General features: G+C 44.3%; 1 protein-coding gene across 1 annotated transcript in view; it reads right to left on the reverse strand.

The window, feature by feature from the left end:
* Positions 1-4,906: 4,906 nt before the first annotated feature.
* Positions 4,907-22,354, reverse strand: part of TBC1D9 (TBC1 domain family member 9) — a 128,540-nt gene continuing 111,092 nt past the window's right edge. Inside the window, exons 16-21 of the mRNA XM_065903915.1 lie at positions 19,613-19,853; positions 11,719-11,784; positions 10,835-10,921; positions 9,244-9,318; positions 9,046-9,149; positions 4,907-7,016 (exon numbers count right to left, since the gene is read on the reverse strand). Of these exons, the coding sequence (XP_065759987.1) occupies positions 6,285-7,016; positions 9,046-9,149; positions 9,244-9,318; positions 10,835-10,921; positions 11,719-11,784; positions 19,613-19,853 (1,305 nt within the window). The 3' untranslated portion in view covers positions 4,907-6,284. The remainder of the gene's footprint in view (positions 7,017-9,045; positions 9,150-9,243; positions 9,319-10,834; positions 10,922-11,718; positions 11,785-19,612; positions 19,854-22,354) is intronic.

Here is a 22,354-nt window from a genome sequence, read left to right on the forward strand (position 1 = left end):
GGCAGGAGGAATCAAAGACGACTCATGTTTCTGGCTTCAGGCACTGGATGGATATTGGTATCACCAATTAAACTAAGAAATAACAAAGGGGGACAGGTTATGGGGAGAAAGTAGTCTAGTTTTTGAAGTGTGACAGAATCTGATATACGGTAGGTGGTACTCAGTCATAAAACAAGTGAATTCACTAAACAATAGATAATTGCCAAGCCAGTCCTGGTATTAGTCTAGCCAATACTTTGCCCCTGAGGAGTTCTAAGAACAGCTACAGGATTTTTGTTTACATATCTTGGTCTCCCTGTGAAGGTGAAGAGGGGAAGTAGTTGTGAATCCCGGAAGCCCAGAGTCCACAGCTTGGCCCTCAGCCGCCTGCTCCCGGAGACACTGGGCAGACCCAGACGTGTCCAGGCAGCCAGTCCTAAGTCACAGGGAGCGCGTCCCAGGCCCCACCTCCTCTCCTCACTTGTGTCTCCTTATAAATTCCTTTGTCTGGCTGTGTAAGCTTTTCTTTTGTTTTTTTTTTTAAAGAATTGGACTGTCAAGACTATGTTAAACAAAAGATACAAGGCCTGAAACATTAGGTAAAAGAGTCATTTTAAAGCAGAAAACACTATGAAATGCTTTGTACTCACCACATCAATTGCTATTCTTTTCAGGTTAGAAGTTGATGCTGTAACAAAAGAGCCGTCTTACAGGACGGGTCATGAGGAACACGCAGAGGAGGGATAGAATGAGGCAGGGGCCAGGACTCCCCAGGAGCTGCACTGTTAGATTCTTGAACTGAGTGAGCTCTGAGTTGAAGTCCCCTTGACAAAGCTTCTGTCGGAGACCAGGCCAAGCCACTCTACCAGGACTGAGAAGGTGCTCCATGTCTGGGGACAGGGAAGGGAGAAGTCTAGCCACCCTCGCTACTGACTAGGACAGGAACATGCTGGGAGCTGCCCTCTGCGTGGCCGCCAGAGTTCCCGGTCTGCATCCTTTGGGGGGGAGGAGGATGCCGTTGGCAGTGAACCGTCTCGTCCGCGGCTCCCATGGTGGTGTGTGCACACAGCTTACCCACCTCCTACCCAGACTTGAAGTATACAGGATGGGAGGATGTGGCTAGCTCTGTGCTTTCTCTGGGGACACTCATTCCCCCAGCATCCAGGCTCCAAATGGTCTCTCTCCCTTTCCCCCAACGGTAAATTTCTCTTTGACTTTTCATATTTGAAAGCCCTGGGCTTCCTAGGTGGTGCTAGTGGTAAAGAACCCACATGCCAATGCAGAAGAGGCAAGAGAGATGAGGTTCAATTCCTGGGTTGGGAAGATCCCCTGGAGGAGGAAATGGCAACCCACTCCAGTATTCTTGCCTGGAGAATCCCATGGACAGAGGAGCCTATAGTGGGCTACAGTCCATAGGGTCGCAAAGACTTGGACACAACTGTAGCGACTTAGCACACACACATGAATCTGAAAGCTTCACTAAGGCCCGTGCTCTGGAGCTGGAAGCCCACTGGGATGCCAGATTAAGTCTATCACCATAGAGACATTGAGCCCATCATTGGGGGTGGTGTAGAAGTTATTAGCATCACAGGGGAAGTGACCATTAAAGAAGATGGTCACTCATAATACACTGAAATCAAAGAGAATAATCCATAGAAATACTAAAAAGACATAACACAACCATTGGAAACTTGAGAGGAAGTTTAATGCTGTTTGAAACATCCTGTTTGCTTTCTGGAGGCCAGAGAAGGAAGACGCTAACAAGAGGGGCTCATACGTTGAACTGGCAATAACCAGCTCAAAGGCTCAGGGCTCCTCCACACGCAGCCTTTAGAAGCAAACAGACTAGAAACTGCCATTGCATAATATATTTACACTGGAGTAAAACCATTGTGAGGTGCTTGAACAAATAAGGACAGTATTACAACAGAGCATCAAGAGAAACATGTTTTCAGGGTGATGCACTGTTCATTTACAATTCTGTTCTCAATGATAATGGAAAATTCTGGCTCCTTTCACTTATCTCAGTTGAGTTCACTTGCTCAGTCACGTCCAAATCTTTACAACCCCATGGACTGCAGCACGCCGGGCCTCCCTGTCCATCACCAACTCCCAGAGTTTACTCAAACTCATGTCCATTGAATCAGTGAGGCCATCCAGCCATCTCATACTCTGTTGTCCCCTTCTCCTCCTGCCTCCAATCCCTCCCAGCATCAGGGTCTTTTCCAATGAGTCAGTTCTTCAGATCAGATGGCCAAAGTATTGGAGTTTCAGCTTCAACATCAGTCCTTCCAATGAATATTCAGGACTGATTTCCTTTAGGATGAACTAGTTGGATCTCCTTGAAGTTCAAGGGACCCTCAAGGGTCTTCTCCAATACCACAGTTCAAAAACATCAACTCTTCGGTGCTCAGCTTTCTTTATAGTCCAACTCTCACATCCGTACATGACTACTGGAAAAACCATAGCCTTGACTAGATGGACCTTTGTTGACAAAGTAACGTCTCTGCTTCTCAATATGCTGTCTAGGTTGGTCATAACTTTTCTTCCAAGGAGCAAGCGTCTTTTAATTTCATGGCTGCAATCACCATCTGCAGTGATTTTGGAGCCCCCCCCAAATAAAGTCTGTCACTGTTTCCATTGTTTCCCCATCTATTTGGCATGAAGTGATGGGACCAAAAGCCATGATCTTAGTTTTCTAAATGTTGAACCTCAAGCCAACCTTTTCACTCTCCTCTTTCACTTTCATCAAGAGGCTCTTCAGTTCTTCTTTGCTTTCTGTCTTAAGGATGGTGGCATCTACATATCTGAGGTTGTTGATATTTCTCCCGGCAATCTTGATTCCAGCTTGTGCTTCATCCAGCCCAACGTTTCTCATGATGTGCTCTGCATATAAGTTAAATAAGCAGGGTGACAATATACAGCTTTAACATACTCCTTTTCCTATTTGGAACCAGTCTGTTGTTCCATGTCTAGTTCTAACTGTTGCTTCTTGACCTGCATACAGATTTCTCAAGGGCAGGTCATTCCCATCTCTTTCAGAATTTTCCAGAATTTGTTGTGGTCCACACAGTCAAAACCTTTGGCATAGTCAATAAAGCAGTAATAGATGTTTTTCTGGAACTCTCTTGCTTTTTCGGTGATCCAGTAGATGTTGACAATTTGATCTCTGGTTCCTCTGCCTTTTCTAAATCCAGCTTGAACATCTGAAAGCTCACAGTTAACGTACTCTTAAAGCCTAGCTTGGAGATTTTTGAGCATTACTTTACTAGCATGTGAGATGAGAGCGATTGTGTGATAGTTTGAGCATTTTTTGGCTTTGCCTTTCTTTGGGATTGGAATGAAAACTGACCTTGTCCAGTCCTGTGGGCACTGCTGAGTTTTCCAAATTTGCTGGCATATTGAGGGCAGCACTTTCACAGCATCATCTTTTAGGATTTGAAATAGCTCAACTGGAATTCCATCACCCCCACTAGCTTTGTTAGTAGTGATGCTTCCTAAGGCTTGCTTGACTTCACATTCCAGGATATCTGGCTCTAGGTTGGTGATCACACCATCGTGGTTACCTGGGTCATGAAGATCTTTTCTGTATAATTCTTCTGTGTATTCTTGCCACCTCTTAATATCTTCTGCTACTCTTAGTTCCATAACATTTCTGTCCATTATTGTGCCCATCTTTGCATGAAATATTCCCTTGGTATCTCTAATTTTCTTGAAGAGATCTCTAGACTTTCCCATTCTGTTTTTTTCCTCTATTTCTTTGCACTGATTACTGAGGAAGGCTTTCTTATCTCTCCTTGCTATTCTTTGGAACTCTGCATTCAAATTGGTGTATCTTTCCTTTTCTCCTTTGCCTTTCGCTTCTCTTCCATTTACAGCTATTTGTAAGGCCTCCTCAAACAACCATTTTGCCTTTTTGCATTTCTTTTCCTTGGGGATGGTCTTGATCCCTGCCTCTTGTACAATGTCACAAACCTCCATCCATAGTTCTTCAGGCACTCTGTCTATCAGACCTAATCCCTTGAATCTATTTGTCACTTCCACTGTATAACCATAAGGGGTTTGATTAGGTCATACCTGAATGGTCTAGTGGATTTCCTACTTTCTTCAACTGAAGTCTGAATTTGGCAATAAGGAGTTCATGATCTGAGCCACAGTCAGCTCCCGGTCTTGTTGTTGCTGCCTGTACAGAACTTCTCCATCTTTGGCTGCAAAGAATATAATCAATCTGATTTTGGTGTTGACCATCTGGTGATGCCCATGTGTAGTCTTCTCTTGCGTTGTGGGAAGAGGGTGTTCGCTATGACCAGCACATTCTCTTGGCAAAACTCAATAAACTCACTTATCAAGGGCTACACATTTAAACTCATGATCATTTGCCTCCGATACCCATCTTTGATTTTTGGAGATAAGAGTATCCAGACTTTACAAACTTATTTCCCGAGGTATCTTTAGGTGACAGGAACAATGATAGAATAATGTATAACAACCTAAGAGTCAAATCAAGTGACTACTCAATGAAATACATACCAAGTGGTGTTACAGAGGGATTTTCACCCTTTCATCACTTATGTAGGATGAGTTAGAAAATTAAATGACCAATAGTGATTCTCTTCCTTATTTTACATTCATGTGCACACCCACTACACAGTATATTTCTTTTCTTTCTTTTTTTGGCCATGCTGTGCATCTTGCAGGATCTTAGTTCCCACACCAGGGATTGAACCTGTGCCCTCACAGTGAGAACCAAGTCTCAACCACTGGACCACCAGGGAATTCCCCAAACTGTATTTCTTATCTCAAAATATTTGCCTATAAAAATTTGTTTCCTTAGCCAAAATGGTTGTCTAACATAATTTCCCCTGCAAAGTTTTCAAAAGAATAATGCTATCACCATAGACAGGAACGGAAGTACAGAGATAAAAGCCACATTTGAGTATCCATGTATTTTATTTGTTCACATTTATCCTATTTGAGGTTAACACTACATCATTGGACAGTTTAAAAAAATCATTCTGTAAACAAAATTAAAAACAGCAGCAACAGCTAAAAATAAAGACACAACAGATTCTAAAATAAAGGAATGTATTGGAAGGAATATTCTGAATATGCAAAGAAAATGTGATCATGATTATGAATTCAACAATAAGAAGAAAAGAACTCCAACATCTGTAAAAGACAAAACTGTAACAGTAATAAAAAAGAAGCGAAAATACAAAGTGCAGGTGCGAGTTTCATTTCCAAGTCCATTCAGTAAATAGAGCATACTATTCTCTTATATAAAGTGTCAAGTTCCGCTTTACACATTCAGTTATGTGATCTTGCAGATTTTTTTTCATTTTACATTATCTCTACATTGATTTAACTGGAAAGATGGTCATATGTGATACACGGTATGATTTCTTGAACCTATGGAGAGCACGGAAATGGTAAAGTTTATTGTTTTATTTTTTGCTTTATTTGCAATGAGTAACAAGAAGCTGAAAATTCATAAGAAGCATCAGTACTTTTACTCTTCCCCCACCCCCACCCCCCCAAATTCTGGGTCCTCTTTATCATTTCTGTTGCCACTTTCAAATTCTCTGTCACAAAAGACTGTTCACTTCCCCCTGAATTCCGGCCAGCTGACTTAAATCATCAGTTTTTCAATGCAATTTGGTCTGGTATTTGCCCAAATTGATCAAATAGAGGTGTTATTCTGGCATCACATAAAAATCACTTATACTTTCCTAACTGCTTAGAACCTCAAATGGGAATGCCTGCAGAATATGCTTTTTGAATAGAGGACTTTTATGAAATATATTTCAAATCTTAAAAAATAGCTTTAATGCTCCCTTAAAGTGGTATAGAATTTACTCCAGCTGACAATGCCTATTCCATTTAAGAACATTCTCTCTGCGGCATCTCACTTTCCTTACAGCTCTTAATTTTATTTAAAAAGCCCAAATACACAACAGCTGCTGCCTTATTTAGCATTTAAACAGCACTATGTATACAGCTCAACAGCAAGATTAAGAAGTTATAAATACGCACGTATCACAGACAGAGTCATCTTTTTTTTGGAATTCACTGCATCCTGGTAAATCCCCCTCCCCCCAACAAGAGAGCGGTACTGTACCTACATGGAGGTGTTTAAATATTTCTCCAACAGCTTTTCATTGTATTATATTATGAAAACACTAGGCTTCAAGCCGGGTACTAATAAATATTTAATTTAAAAGGAAGACTGAAGCCCCAACACAGAACATAAAAAAGACCCCGCCCCCCGCCCCCCACCTTCCCGGTCCCCAGAGAAGGCGCCGGATTCAGCCGGACAAGGCCGAGATCTCATAGTCACTGACGGAGGTGAGGGGCTTGCCCATCATCCGGATGTTTTTTGCACTGGTGATCCTGGCCATCATGCACACGGGCTTGTCAAAGTACTTCACCAGGGCCGGCTCGGTCAGGAGGGAGGCCAGGAACTGCTCGAAGGTGATGGCCCAGTCCCGGTCCAGGCTGGTGCTTCGGGGCAGCGCCGCTGTGCCTTGGCCGCTGCGCACCAGGACCGTGTCCTCGCCGATGTCCTCGCAGTGCAGCTTCTCCTCCTCGTGGGAGCCGGCACTCAGCACCGAGTAGGAGGACATGGAGCTGTCGTCCTTGGTGTCGTCGTCGGAGATGAGCATGGAGGAGCAGGCCCCGTGGTCCCGGGGCGAGGAGTCCTCCAGCTTGATGTCCTCCATCTGTCCGCCCAGGGAGTGCTCCTCGCCGGCCCCGGCCAGGCTGGCCGGCAGGGGCTCCACGGCTCCGGGCACGTAAGGCGCGCTCGGCCCCTTCTTGGGGAAGAGCCCGCTGCCGGGGAGGCCCTGGTGGCCGGCCGGCCCGCTGCCCCCGCCCCCGCCCCCGCCCTCCGTGACAGGCGGCGGGGCGAAGAGCTTGCCCACTTCCCCGATCTCCAGCAGGAGGCTGGTCACGGCGGCCGTGGCGTGGTACAGCTCCTGCTCATTGGGGTCCTCGCTGAACATGTTGTACATCGTCTTACACAGCTCGATGAACTGCCCCTGAAAGGTGACGGAGGAAAACAAGACCGTGACCACCTCACAGGGAGTCCAGAGCCAGGACCCAGGTGGACTGAAAGGCCACTTAACGTCAGGGCTCCTGCAGCATCCCTGAGAAGTCCTACTGTAGGGTGGACGTGCAGATTTAAAGAGACGGACGGTGGATTTAGTCTCTTTATTCTGTGTGTGCTAAGTCGCTTCTGTCACGTCTGACTCTTTGCAACCCTATGGACTGTAGCCCACCAGGCTCCTCTGTCCATGGGATTCTCCAGGCAAGAACACTGGAGTGGGTTGCCATTTCCTCCTCCAGGAGATCTTCCTGACCCAGGGATTGATCGGCATCTCCTATGTCTCCTGCATTGGTGTGTGGGCTCTTTACCACTAGAGCTTTATGCCTGTCTGTAGTCAAGCAGGATTTGAACCTTCAGAGGGAGATGCAAATGGATTTCCTCTTGGTCACAACTACAGGTCTCTTTATTAGTGGTTCCTCTGTTATACAAATGTTTAATTAACTCTTTTATCCTTTCTTCCAGACTTTTAAGTTAATTGTAGACCTCATCTTATTTCATGCCTATACACTTTAGCATTCGGCCCAAGTTTTCCAAGTTCAGCTCAAATCCTCTCTCCCTGGACACATCTGCTGGTGTCCCTAGCTAGAAGTCGTGTTTTCTACCTCCACCCAGATAATTTATCTGTTCTTCTGTTAATAAATAGCATTTTCATCCTGTATTTTGAATTATTTACATTGTTTTATCTTACTCATTATATTTCAACTGTTTAAGGGGGAAAAGTCAGACACCTATTTATAGCGGGGTACAGTGGTTTGAAAACAGCATGAGCTTGTCTTTTGAATATCTGATGGTATTTTAAAATGATTTTTGGCATACCATGAGGCTTATGGGTCTTAGTTCCCCTATCAGAGATTGGATCTGTGTCCCCTGCATAGGAAGCACTGCTGGGATGCCCAACCACTGGACTGTCTGGGAAGTCCCTCTGAGGGTTTTTTTTTTTTTTTTTTAACTTTTTTTGGTATTAGGGTATAGCTGATTAATAATGTTGTGACAGTTTCAGGGGAACAGCAAAGGGACTCAACCATACATATACATGTATCCATTCTCCCCTACACTTCCCTCCCACCCAGGCTGCCACAGAACATTGAGCAGAGTTCCATGTGCTATACAGTAGGTCCTTGTCGATGATCAATTTTAAATATAGCAGTGTGTACAAGACCATCCCAAACTCCTTAACTATCCCGCCCCCCTCTTCCCCCGCCACCCCGGTGACCATAAGTTTGTTTTCTCAGTCTGTGAGTCTCTTTCTGTTCTGTAAGTAAGTACATCGGTGTCATTTCTTTTTAGAGTCCACATATAAGGCATGTCATATGATATTTCTCCTTCTCTGTCTGACTTACTTCACTCAGTATGACAGTCTCCAGGTCCACCCATGTTGCTGCAAATGGCCTTATTTCATTCTTTTTAATGGTTGGGCAATATTCCACTGTATATAGGTATTACCCATTCCTATGTTGACGGACACTGAGGTGGCTTCCATGTCTTGGCTACTGTAAACAGTGCTGCATGAACACTGGCGTGGTGCATATATCCTTATGGATGATGTTTTTCTCTGGATATATGCCCAGGAGTGGATTGCAGGGTCTTATGGTAGTTCTAGTTTTAATTTTTTTCAGGAACCTCCATACTGTTCTCCCTAGTGGCTGTACCAATTTACATTCTCGCCAGCAGTGTAGGAGGGTTCCCTTTCCTCTGAGGGTATTTTTAATGATTGGGATGAGAATGCATGTAATCTCAAAATACTACAATATTTTGTGGTTCCTATTTTCTGAAGCGGTCATTTCCTCATAACAGAGCATACTGTAAATGCACAAAAGCACGCACAAAATACATTCGAACAGGTACTAAATAAGTGCTCCATGTTACCATTATCCTTGAGGGGTACTTACTCTACATTTATCTATGACTGAAAACAGAGCTTCAAGGCTTAAAATGAATGAATCATGCTGTTTAGCACTCACCTGATTCAGTTTTGGTAAATCCTTTGCATTCTTTGATTTGGATTTATTTTCTGGAGTCCAGAGTCTCAGATAATTACGGTTTTCTTGAGAATTCGCCCTCTTCCCTAAAATCCAAATGCCAAGAAATTAGTGTTCAAAGGTCAAGAAGCAACTGTTGAGCCAGCAGTAAAGGAAACACAGAGAAAAGGAAGTCTGTACCTCTGTCCGGCTTTAAGCTCACGGTAACAAAGCCATCATCTGCACTGTGTTTGCTTCTGCTGTCCAATCCAACCACTGCCAAGAGAGTTAGAAAGAAAAAAAGGAGAACGTTACATGATAAACCCGCAGATTTATTAGCATGTGTAAGAGAAAACAAACACCTCTAGGTGGGGTTGACTGCTAGCAATGTGAAGAGTACTGTCGGATAAAGCACTATGCTGGAAGGTTTACTACATTAGCTCACTAAATCCTTACTGTACCCAAAGTGACAGCTCTCATCTCCCAGGTTCCCACAAGGACTCTGAGGCTCCCAGATACACGAAGCTGCTGGAGGTCATCTAGACAGAGCTAGCATCCTGACCAGAGCTCCTGCCCGTAACACGTATGTCAATAAGAAGACTGCGTCTGCCTCTTACTCCTCTCCACTCAATCACTTAGGTGCTCACAGTTCAAAAGCAGGTCTGAGCTGTGCTTCCTTAGGGACTGTAAGATTTAAGAGGCAAAAGGACCCAGGAACAACTCACACTGATTTTCGAACAGGTGAAGTCAGGAAGCTATCATAATGATGAAGTAAATAATGCATGGCAGCAGCCAAGTGGAAAGATGCTGCTGAGATTCACACATGGCAAAACAGAACAAGTTCACATATTAATCTGGAGGTATTCCCAATGAGCCAGATCATGTCTGGGTAGACCTAACAACCACACAGAGCAGGGGTCGGCAAACTTTCTCTGTAAAGGGCCAGATGGTAAATATCTGAGGCAATTCTATCACTGCAGTGTGAGAACAGCCATAGGCAATATATAATTGAATGAGCTTGGCTGTGTTCCTGGCTGTGTTCCAATAAAACTTTATTTCTATGCAGTAATATTTACATTTTATATTATTTTAATTTTTTAATATACATTTTATATTATCACAGGCCATACAAAGAGGTGGTGGACCAGATTTGGCCCAAAGTTTGCTGACATATGTTACAGAGCAGCATAACAATAGGATGATATTTTTAATGAATGTCTCACCCTATCAAGGAGAGGGGAGCAAAGTTAAAGCTCTACGGGTCATGTTTTTTCTTTTATTTGTTTATTTGGCTGCAATTGGGTCTTAGTTATAGCCTGAAGGATCTTTAGTTGTGGCATATAGGATCTAGTTTCCTGACCAGGGATTGAACCCACGCCTTCTTCTTGGGAGCACAAAGTCTTAGCCACGGGACCACCAGGGAAGTCCCGGTCATACATGGTCCTTTTGATGGGCTAAAGTACCCACTCCCCAGCAGTTGCATGCATGCTAAGTTGCTTCAGTCATATCTAACTCTTTGTGATCCCATGGATTGTAGCCCACCAGGCTTGTCTATTCATGGGGAAATTTTCCAGGCAAGAATACTGGAGTGGGCTGCCATGCCCTTCCCCAGGCTTATCTTCCTGACCCCAGTAGTTACTCAAGTTCAAAAATCTGAAAAGAAAATAGCCTATTAGGCAAGTGTATTCATATACTTCTTTGGCTGCCTAGCTTTAGAGGCAACTTGGTTTCCAACAACGGAGGGCTCTGTAGAACAAAAGCAGAGCGGCCCTGAGGAGGAAAAGTCACTTGCCATGTGTGCATTCTGGGGTGATGTCTTCAAAGAAGTACTGAGTCGCTTCAAAAGCAGAATCTGGCTCATCTTGATCGGAGGACGGCTCTGGAGAGAGAGGAGAGACAATTCTCACATCGGCAGGGCCATGGCTCTGAAAGTGTGCTTTAATTATTAAAGAAGCGACACAGGGGAGACACAGCGGTGAGGGGCCTGGAATACCTGCAGCCTCAAAAACCTTATAACTCCATCTTCCTTTATAACAACCCCTCACCAAAGGGTCCCTTCACTGTTTCCTTTTTCGGAAATGAGACTTTGCGAAATTCCTAAATAAAAATTTCTGAGAAATTCCTAAATCCTATGGGATGATGCTTTAAGGAACCAAATTTTAGATTATTCCCAAATCTATAGTTTTATTCTATCTCTATTGTTAGAGCTAATCCCCTTTCCTCCCTCCCTCCCTCTCTCTCTACTTTCTCTCTCTCCCTCTCTTCCTCTTTCCCTCCCTCTCTCTTTCTCTTTTAGTATTTGCTAGCTATTTCCAACTGGTGGCCAACCCAGTTTAAACCTGAACTCAAAAACCTCCCTATATTTCCCACTGTCTCTGTCAGAGGTAAGACTGCTCTCCCTAGACTCAGGATTCCAGGAGTTACCAACTGCTATTTATTCATTCTCTTGCAAAAGTCTGCTCTGTTATTGCAGTTCACACTTTGGACAAATGAATGACCACTGAACCAAGCACCTGCCGATTCAGGAACTCCTGTCAATAATACTGTTCAGTTTGTTCTTAGTGATCAATGAGTGGTTTTTGTATATCAAAGAAGAGGCAAACAGGTCACACCAAAAAAGACATCAAGCCAGGCCAGGGTCACAGGTACACGTGCTGCTCTGCGGGGCTCACTTACCCGGTAGGACGTGCATTTTGTACAAGAGTTTGAGCTTCTCGGTGAGGTCCCCGTGGCATGCAGCACCTAGAGGTCACACAAGCACCAACACGAAATGTCCTGTGTGTGCTCACAACAGCCCCGCCCCTCCCGAGGCTTAGTGTCCCCCTGAGGCATCAACCTTTTACAAGCTGAAACCCAGATATTGTGTGGGATTGGTGTTAAAAGCTCTGGAATGAGGATGTCTGGTTTCAAAGTCTTTGTATGGATACCAAGTGCCCTTGGGAGAGTGAACCTCTCTGGATCTCAGTTTCCCCTCTAGGAGGCAGGATGACAAATTAGAAGATTCTACCAGTGGTCTTGACATCAGGACCCACGAAAGGTGAGAATTAAAGGTTCTGAGGCTAGCAGCCGGCACAAATTAAATGAGTGTTACTGATAAGAAGGGCTTCCCTTGTGGCTCAGATAGTAAAGAATCTGCCTGCCAACGCAGGAGATGTGGGTTTGATCCCTGGGTCAAGAAGATCCCCTGGAGAAGGGAATGGCAACCCATTCCAGTATTCTTGCCTGGAAAATTCCAAAGACAGAGGAGCCGGGGGGCTACAGTGCATGGGGTCGCAGAGTCGGACATGACTGAGTGACTAACAACACTACTGGTAAGAAAAGTCCAGTGACTGGGCCTCAGTATCATAATAATTGCTAGAGTTCAGAAATAATCTTGATACATGTTTTAAAAGTCTATTTTTTAAAAAAATTTTATTTTATTTGGTGCCATACCTTGCAGCATGTGGGGTCTTAGTTCCCCAACCAGTGATTGAACCCATGCCCCCTACACTGACAGCATGCAGTCTTAACCACTGGACCTCTGGAGAAGTCCCTCAATACATGTTTGAGAGTGCTTCAAATTATTCATTTTAGAAATCCTTTTTAGTTGCTTCTGGTCTCTTAAATATTTCTTCAGTTCAAATTAGCCTAACCTAGCTGCCATTAGCCAAGGCTATGGTTTTTCCAGTGTCATGTATGGATGTGAAAGTTGGACTGTGAAGAAAGCTGAGCACCAAAAAATTGATGCTTTTGAACTGTGGTGTTGGAAAAGACTCATGAGTCCCTTGGACTGCAAGAAGATCCAACCAGTCCATCCTAAAGGAGATCAGTCCTGGGTGTTCATTGGAAGGACTGATGCTGAAGCTGAAACTCCAATACTTTGGCCACCTCATGTGAAGAGTTGACTCATTGGAAAAGATCCTGATGCTGGGAGGGATTGGGGGCAGGAGGAGAAGGGGACGACAGAAGATGAGATGGCTGGATGGCATCACTGACTTGATGGACATGGGTTTGAGTAAACTCCGGGAGCTGGTGATGGACAGGGAGGACTAGTGTGCTGCAATTCATGGGGTCGCAAAGAGTTGGACACGACTGAGCGACTGAACTGAACTGAGCTGCCATTAAGGGCTTCCCTGGTGGCTCAGTGGTAAAGAATCGGCCTGCAATGCACAGGAGACACAGATTCAATCCCTAGGTTGGGAAAATCTCCTGGAGGAGGGCATGGCAACCCACCCCAGTATTCTTGCTTGGAGAATCCCATGGACAGAGAAGTCTGGTGGGCTATAGTCCATGGGGTCACAAAGAGTCAGACATGACTGCATGCACACATCTGCCATTACATCACCACTGTTTCAATCCAAAGAATCTTGTTACTTTCTCCCTTAAAGTCAATAGGTGTTTCAGGAATCAGAAAACCCTTTGTAAATACATGTTCTCAGAGCGAAGACTTAAAGATGAATCAGATTTGGGAAAAGAGGAATCACAGGATCTGGATTGGTTGACAGGGACATCAGGGATTATCTTGTCTGACCTCCCATGTCCACATCCACACAGGAGAGGATCCAGCACCTGCTTGAACATCCTCAGAGTCAGAGATGGGGCGCTCATCCCAACCAGAGGCATTTCATTCCACTAGGGAATTCCTGAAACACTGAAAGTGCTCCTGTCATTTTTACTTCAGTCAGGACCCTTAACCTGCAGACTCAGGTTCATGAACTGCACACAACATAAAATGTGTTCACATGCTGATGTCATTTTGGGGGAAGAAAATTTCCACAGTTCTTATCAGATCTCAGAGATTACGACTCAACAAAAGATTTAGAACTATTCCTCTTCCTGACTCTTGAAAGTCAAATAGAATCGGTCTACTGCAACAATCCTTCAGATTTTAAGGACAGCTGTCCTGTTTCCTACCAGCTTATCCTTTCAAGGCAAATTTATGTTCCCCAGACTACACCTCTCTAAATCTTTTTCAACTTTCTCATATGACATGGCTTGTATACTCTTTTTTATTTTTATTCACATCTACCTTATGTGTTAATGCATCCATCAGTCTGACTCTGGACAGACAGTTCCAGATGGGTCTTGTCCACCGTGGAAAAGAGTGGAACTGTTCTTGACTCTTCCCCTAATACAGCCTAAGGCTGCATTCCGCTGTTTATACTCCTCAGTCTGGATTTGGACTACACAGTCAACTAAAGTTCAAAATGTCTGCACACTGAGCTCACACTAATCATGAAAATAATGACAGACATTTGTGAACCATTCATTTTGTGAAGGACAGGAAAGCCTGACGTGCTACAGGCACTGAGCAACTGAACAACAACAAACCCTATGTTCACTTCTTTCCATGTGCATTTCACTTTCTTCTTCCAAGAATTCTATGAGATGGACATAGTCATTATCCCAACTTTACAGATGAAAAAGGCCGGCCTTACTCAAGTAATGTGTTCAAGGCCATAAACTATTAACAGCAAGTGGCAGGCCTAGGATTTGAACTCAGATTTGTCTGACTCTAGAAAGCATAGCTGAAACCACTATATGTATGTATATGCAGACATACAGTTCTTTTACAATCATTTCTTAAAAACGACTTCTGGAGATTTTCCTGGTTGTCCACTGGTTAAGAATCTGCTTGCCAATGCAGGGGAAAGGGGTTTGATCCCTGGTCAGGGAAGATTCCACATGCCTCTGAGCAACTAAGTCCCCGAGCCACAACTGCTGAGCCCACAGGCCCTAGAGCCCATGCTCTGAAACAAGAGAGTAGCCCCTGCTGATCACAACTACAGAAGGCCCCAGTGCAGCCAAAGACCCAGCACAGCCAAAAATAAGCAAATAAATAAATAAATAGTTTTTAAAAATGTTAGATTTCCGATTTATCCCTATCAATTTCTTATTGCCAATCATTCCCTCCTCTAATATTACTTTTTTCCGTCTTGTTTTTGTCCTCCAACATGCTGCCTGTCTCTTCCAGCTTTGTGTAACTGACACATTTAGCGTGCCTTCTCTACCTTGATAGTTTAAATCGCTGCCAGAGTCAGGTAGAGGGGGGTTCATTAGTCATTGTAGAGACAACAATAGCTTACACTTTCTGAGCCAGGCACTGCAGTAGGAACTTAACTTGAATTACTTCTTTCAGTCCCGACAATCATTACTTTGTAGATGAGGCAACAGCCCCAGAGGTTAAACGTCAAGCCCAGTGTATAGAGAACTCTCCGTTGGCTGTCATGCTTTGGGTGCAGGGTTCAGTCATGGAATCACCAGCTTCCATATCCCTCCAACTCTGCAATGTCCAATGACCAGCTGCTTTGTGACATATGTGGCTTGTTTAGAAAAGCTGCCTTCCAGCAATACCGCTGAAAAAGGAGATCCAGCTCCTGTGTGCCTTCAGATAGTAATCTCTTATCTCTAACTCCACAGAGACTTATCCGTTCACTAATTTCAGGGAGGATCTTTCTAGGGATGGACACTGAAATTACTGACCCGTCTTTTCCAGAAATCTTTCTTTAGTTTCTTAAGATTTGAACAGAATTTCTCTTTCCTAGTCGACTTGTCCATCTCCATAGGTGTAATCGACCCACATGACTGACTACAGCTCTGAGCCTCCTTCCAGCGATCTAGATGGAGTTTACTTTGTTCTAAGAACTCAACTGCATTTTTAAGAAGCCTAAGTACTCTTCTCCAGTATTTTCACTATCATGGACTGCAAGCCTCTCTTTCCTTTTCCCAAGATTTTGAAGAGTATGTGCCTCGCTGGGGTTTGACTATGCTTAAATAAATTATATATTTATATTGATTCCTGTCACTTTCTACACATCGGTATTTTCATCCTGAACATCTTTGCCAGAAGCAGATTTACCCCACAAGAAATGGACCATAAGGTCATTTTGCCATAAAAGATAAAAAAAAAATTACTGGTTGATGGTTACATTACACTGGAAAACCAGATATCAATTTTTGCAAATCCTTCAGCAAGCTAATCTAAGCCAGACTGTGTTTTCACCATTTTCAAGAAACTTATATACCCATCAGGGATCACACAACCATTTTCTTTTTGGGGGGCAGGAGGAGCTTGATTCTCCTTTTGCCATCAATGTCTAATACTGCGTTATAAATGTGGTAAAGGCAGCCTGAGAGGAGAAGCTGTCGTACCCAAATTAGCTAAAGAATCAATTATTAGTGCTCTTGAAGGTCACTGTGAATTATCAGCCACTTCTTTTATATCTGCCATAGCTTGGTAAACTTCTAGTTTTGATGAGTGAGGGGGATGACCATGCTCATCAAGTTCAGTTCAGTTCAGTCGCTCAGTCACATCCGACTCTTTGTGACCCCAGGGACTGCAGCACTCCAGGCTTTCCTGTCCATCACCAGCCCCTGAAGCTTGCTCAAACTTATGTCCATCAAGTCGGTGATACCATCCAACCATCTCATCGTCTGTTGTCCCCTTCTCCTCCTGCCTTCAATCTTTCCCAGCATCAGGGTCTTTTCCAGTGAGTTAGTTCTTTGCATCAGGTGGCCAAAGTATTGGAGCTTCAGCTTCAGTCCTTCCAAAGAATATTCAGTTGATTTGCTTTAGGATGGACTGGTTGGATCTCCTTGCTGTCCAAGGGACTCTCAAGAGTCTTCTCCAACACCACAGTTCAAAAGCATCAATTCTTCAGCACTCAGCTTTCTTTATGGTCCAACTTTTACATGCATACATGACTACTGGAAAAACCATAGCTTTGACTAGACAGACCATTGTTGGCAAAGTAATGTCTCTGCTTTTTAATATGCTGTCTAGGTTGAGCATAGCTTTTTTTTCCAAGGAGCGTTTTTAAATTTCATGGCTATGGTCATCATCTGCAGTGATTTTGGAGCCCAAGAAAATAAAGTCTGTCACTGTTTCCCCTGTTTCCCCATCTATTTGCCATGAAGTGATGGGACCAGATGACATGCTTATCAAAGGGTTTACAAACACTGACTTGTTATCCTTTTCTAGAGTCGTGACTGTCAACTAAGTATTTTTACCTCTCATGTTAAAATGGCCTTATGGCCAGTTAGTTGTATAGCAAAACTAGTTGCAGCAAAGATGCTTACAGCAAAAATTCCTTGACCCCTTTCTACATGTAGAATCTTTCTTTTTTTGTCTCCTTACTTTGTCCATAGGTCATTAAAAAAAAAAAAAATCTCCCTTTTGATAAATACCAGTGATACTAAGTAATTACTTTGGAACTGAAAAGATTAGGAGAGAGTCCAAAGTCTCTAGCCTTGTCCAGATTGTTTCACATTTTTATTTTATTTTGCTCACTTTTTAAAAATTTTATCACTTTTATATTTTTATTTTTGGGGCCATGTTGCATGGCACATGGGATCTTAGCTCCCTGCCCGGGGATCAAACCTGCACCCCGTGCAATGGAAGCTAGGCGTCTCAACCACTGGACCACCATACAAGTTCCTTTTTACACTTTTTAAAAAAGCAGAATGTATTTATGCATTATTTGTGTAATTAAAAATCAATACCTTGGGAGGGGGGATCGGGATGGGGAATACATGTAACTCCATGGCTGATTCATGTCAATGTATGACAAAACCAACTACAATATTGTAAAGTAATTAGCCTCCAACTAATAAAAATAAATGAAAAAAAAAATCAATACCTCCTCCTTCCCTAAAAAAAGAAAAAAAGAAAAATTGTTTGCTGTCCTTAAGCACAGAATAATGAAAAAGGACATGCCTCTGAGACACACTTTGTCTGAATCCTGGGCCCAGCATAGACAAACCATGCCTTTCAGTTCAATAGCAGAAATATTTTGACTTGCTAAAAACGAATGTTCTAGCATGTTGCTTAACTTTTCTGAGCCACCATCTCTTTAACTGAAAATGAGGATATTAATAGTAAGCACACAGATCATAAAGCATCACAGAAACTGCACAACCCTGCTTCCAGGGTGCCTGAGTTCAAACACCAACTTTGCAGTTGTGTGCCTTATGTGAATGAAATGCACATAAAGTCTGAGAGCGAAGCCTGGCTGAGTAAGTGCTGTATAAATGTTAGCTGTCAACACTCTTGTGTGCTTCTGTCCTCCTGCTCAGTCATGCCTGACTCTTTGCGACCCAGTGGACGGTAACCCGCCAGGCTCCTCTGTTCATGGGATTCTCCAGGCAAGAATACATGGCTGCCAAGCCCTCCTCCAGGGGATCTTCCTAACCCAGGGATCGAATCCATGTCTCCTGTGTCTCCTGCATTGGCAGGCAGATTCTTTACCACTGAGCCACCTGGGAAGCATGGATCAATACTATTATTACCTCAAAAGTCTGTTTGGATTAAGTGATAATGTACAAGTTCTAAAGCATCACAATGGTGCCTGCGCTTAATGAAGGCTAGTTTCCTCCATGTAGCCCTTTGGAATGATGTATCTGAGTGCTTTCTGCAAATAGTTTTTACTTATCTAAGGCAACCTCACCTACTCCCTTTTGTTTTTTTAACATCCATCAAGTTTCCTCTGGCCTTTAAGCCTTCTGAGTCATTCATTATTCTTTATGATTTAGGGTGCTTTCTGGAATCATTGTTGGCTCTACGCCTGATGCCTTCATGTTTCCTTGGGCACATGTCACTTTCAAGTGCATGGACCACGTCACAGAGTGTGGCACAATTAGAATTAAGAAATTTTTTCCTTCCTATTTAATTCTGGCAGCCCGACATAATGCCTGCTACATCCACAACCTCATGTCAGGTGAAGCTTGACCACCACATTGCTTTTCTTGTTCAAATATTAATGCAAAAAGCCCAGTGGAATATAGGGCAGTAAACAGGTCAGACAGCGAGGCTGACAGGCAGAAACCCGTGATGCTTGTCGGGTGTGGGTGGGCATTCTGAGGAATGGACACGTTTCCTCCCCACAAAATGAAGAGAAAAGACTTCCACTAGACTGCAGAGTTGTCCATTTTTTTTAGCCTTTTATTTAATTATGAAATGTTTCATAAAATTTTATGAAATATATCATATGTAGGATAAATATATTTGGGACAAGGAAAAGCTATCCACATCCAAACATTTCTTCTTCCCTCATCAAGTTATCGTGGTCTGTGATTTTAGGGTTTAAGTTGGTATTCTTGCAAATTCCACGATAAACTAGTGGATTTTAAAAATTCCACGATATTAACTAGTGCTGAAGACTATCTGCGGGCTGGTGGCTCAGATGGTACAGAATCCACCAGCAATGTGGGAGACCCAGGTTTGATCTCTGGATTGTGAAGATCCCCTGAAGAAGGGCATGACAACCCGCTCCAGTATTCTTGCCTGGGAAATGCCTTGGACAGAGGAACTCGGTGGACCTATAGTCCATAGGGTCACAAAGAGCTGGACATGACTGAGAGAACAACTAATGTAGAAGGTAATGACTTAATCATATGATATATCCATTAACTAAAAACAGATTTACAAGCAGCTTGCGAACCTTAAAATGTGCTCCTCTGTCCCGTAAGCCCTGCCTTCCGAGAAGAGCAGGGCTGTGGTCCCGAGGGCAGCAAGGAGGACCATGGCGCTCACTGCCCCATCTCCCCCGATTGCCCCACCCCGACCCCCGAACTCAAGCAATCATGTCCTTACTCAGCCCCGAGACAAACTCTCGGAAGTTGATCAGAGAGTCTCCATTCTCATCTAATAACTGGAATAAGCGGGAGGCCAGCACGTCAGAGTGAGTCCCGCAGGCCCAGGGAAAGAGCAGAGCAAACATGCCCTTGAACTGCTCCAAGTCGATGCGATACTGCTCGAGGTAAGGCAGGCTGGGGTCATGCCGGTCCAGTGCATTGCTGCTCCCGCCCCAGTAGCAGCTGGTTAGATGTTCCGCCTGCAGAATTGAAGAACAGGATGATATGGGAGGCTGCATCTCACAGCAAATACCGGCAAGAAAGGCCTTCCTCAAATCTGGGCAAAGGCTTTAGGTCACCCGTCTGCATCTCCTGGGGCAGTGGTGGCCGGGCACCCTTGGCTTCTCTTTTACATTTATCTCCACCTGACCACCTCCCGCCAATCCATGGCAACCATCTCCGTGTTTATATCTGGCATGAAAAACCCGTTTCAATTACTGGAGTAGGTGAAGAAAGAAAGAGCCTCCCCTTCACCATTTTCTCCCCCTGCTACCCCCACACTCACAAGCGTTTTAAGAAGTAATTCCCATAAAGACAAACACTCTGTTTTACAAGAAATACATAGAGTGTTAACCTGAAGAGTTAACCTGAAGAGTGTTAACCTGAATTACTGCCTGTAATTCAGGCAGTCTGATCACCTCCTGTCCTCTGTGAGGATGGCACAGCCCAGAGGGTAAATGGCTTCCACAAGTCACCCAACCAGTTAGTCAAAGCAGAATCATAATGTGATTCTGGGCTCCAAACTCCCAGTTTAGTGTCCTGTAAACCCCTGCCTCCTAGTCACCAAGATCACATAACTTTTACCCTGCATGTGTGCTAACACATGTTAACTTGCTTCAGTCATGTCAGACTCTGCGACCCTATGGACCATAGCCCGCCGGGCTCCTCTGTCCATGAAATTCTCCAGGCAATAATACTGGAGTGAGTTGCCATGGCCTCCTCCAGGAATCTTCCCAACCCAGGGATCGAAGCCATGTCTCTTTCATCTGCTGCACTAGCAAGTGGGTTCTTTACCATTAGCACCACCTGGGAAGCCCAAAGATTATCCTAGTCATCCAGTACTGAGGCTACAAAAGCATGCAGTCCCTCCTGTTTTGTGCATCTGAAAATAGTGCCAGGAAAATTATGAGCAGGAACCACTAGGGTGGAGGAGGACAGAGATCCAGCTAAAGGCTTCCTGTTTCTGTCCTTGGAAACAAGGCAGCCTCTTTATTCAGGAGGTCATATTGATTCTGGCAGAAACACATGCCCATTCTAGGAAGACCGCAAAGATGAAGCATCTAATAGAAAGGCCAGTAAGAAGCCTCCAGTCCCCCTAGGTAGAGGTTTACAGTTAGCAATGAATGGTAGGCTGGGGAGACAGAGAGGCATCCAAAGGGAGACTTTATTTTTACTTTATTTCCTGCTGTACTGACTATTTCATTATAAGCATGTATAAATACTGCAATAGCAAAAAGCACTCTCACGCCAGATTGTTTCCCCTTGCCTGGGGGCTCTGAGAAGGAGGAGTCAGCTGTGACTGTGCAGTACTTCAGTGTTGTTCTTACTTAGAACAGAGCAAAGACCAGTGTCTTTGTCCTCATTGTTTACTGGGAATTGTAGCTACTAATCCAGCAAAGAGAGGAGTGGGAGTAGGCAAGAGAGGAGGAAGGAGAGGTGTCTCAGGGCAGCTGTGGAAGAATAAAGGAAGTGTGTCAAGTCATTAGGCTTGGGGGCTGCACTCAAGCACTGCCGGATGGTGGGGGGTTGGGTGGGGTGGAGTGGAGGAGCATGGTGATGATGGTGATGTTGGGGGAGGGAGGCAGAGGCTGAGGTTCGAGTGGTTCCCCAGGCGGAGCTATACTCCGACGTGATGCCCAGCAGCCCCGTGGGTGGGAAGGAGTTAGTGATACGGCCCCACAGGAACGGTCCCCTTTTACCAGAGCTCCATCAGTGGATAAAGGTTACCCAAAGCACTGCCTCCTAACTAAAGCACCTATGTTCCTCTAGAACTGGACCTGAGTGTCCTGCAGGCACATTCATGGTGCTCACAGCCATCAGGAAATGGCAAGTCACACAGACCATGTCCCTCTCCTTTGATGAGACCCCCTACTCCATCATTTGGGCACTAGGGACCCAAGACTGAAAAAGGACTAATTTACAGAGTTCAAGTAAGGCCCAGGGGCCGCGAATCACATTTTCTACCAAATCTGCCTCAGGGTGTCAGTCTTCACCGTTTTCTATCAAGTTTAGCCCAAAGCCCAAGCAGAAAACTGTGGGAAACAAATGTCTCTTTCCTTTGTATCTGAAGGAGACCCCCCAGAAATTGACTTCATAAAAGACTGAAGAGTCTGGCAGTGTGTCTGACATGGCAATACCTCAATAAATGTTTGTGCAGATGAATTGAAGCCAATGAAAAGTCTTCAAAAAACTCAAGAAAGAGTCATTATCTGAAGTCTTTGTCTGAGGTTGCCATCACTGACTCAATGGGCATGAGGCTGAACAAACTTCGGGAGATGGTGAAGGACAGGGAAGCCTGGCATGCTGCAGTCCATGGGGTTGCAAAGAGTTGGACATGACTGAGTGGTTGGACCCAACTGAGTACCCGAGAATCCTTCCCATCCCTGACACCAACCGAGGATGTCAGGCTCTCTCTTGGGGCTCTCAGAAGACTTGGGGAACTCCTGTTTGCCAACACACCTGACGGCAGGGTTTTGGAGTA

The sequence above is a fragment of the Muntiacus reevesi genome, chromosome 13, assembly GCF_963930625.1.
Source record: "Muntiacus reevesi chromosome 13, mMunRee1.1, whole genome shotgun sequence".
Taxonomy (NCBI): domain Eukaryota; kingdom Metazoa; phylum Chordata; class Mammalia; order Artiodactyla; family Cervidae; genus Muntiacus; species Muntiacus reevesi.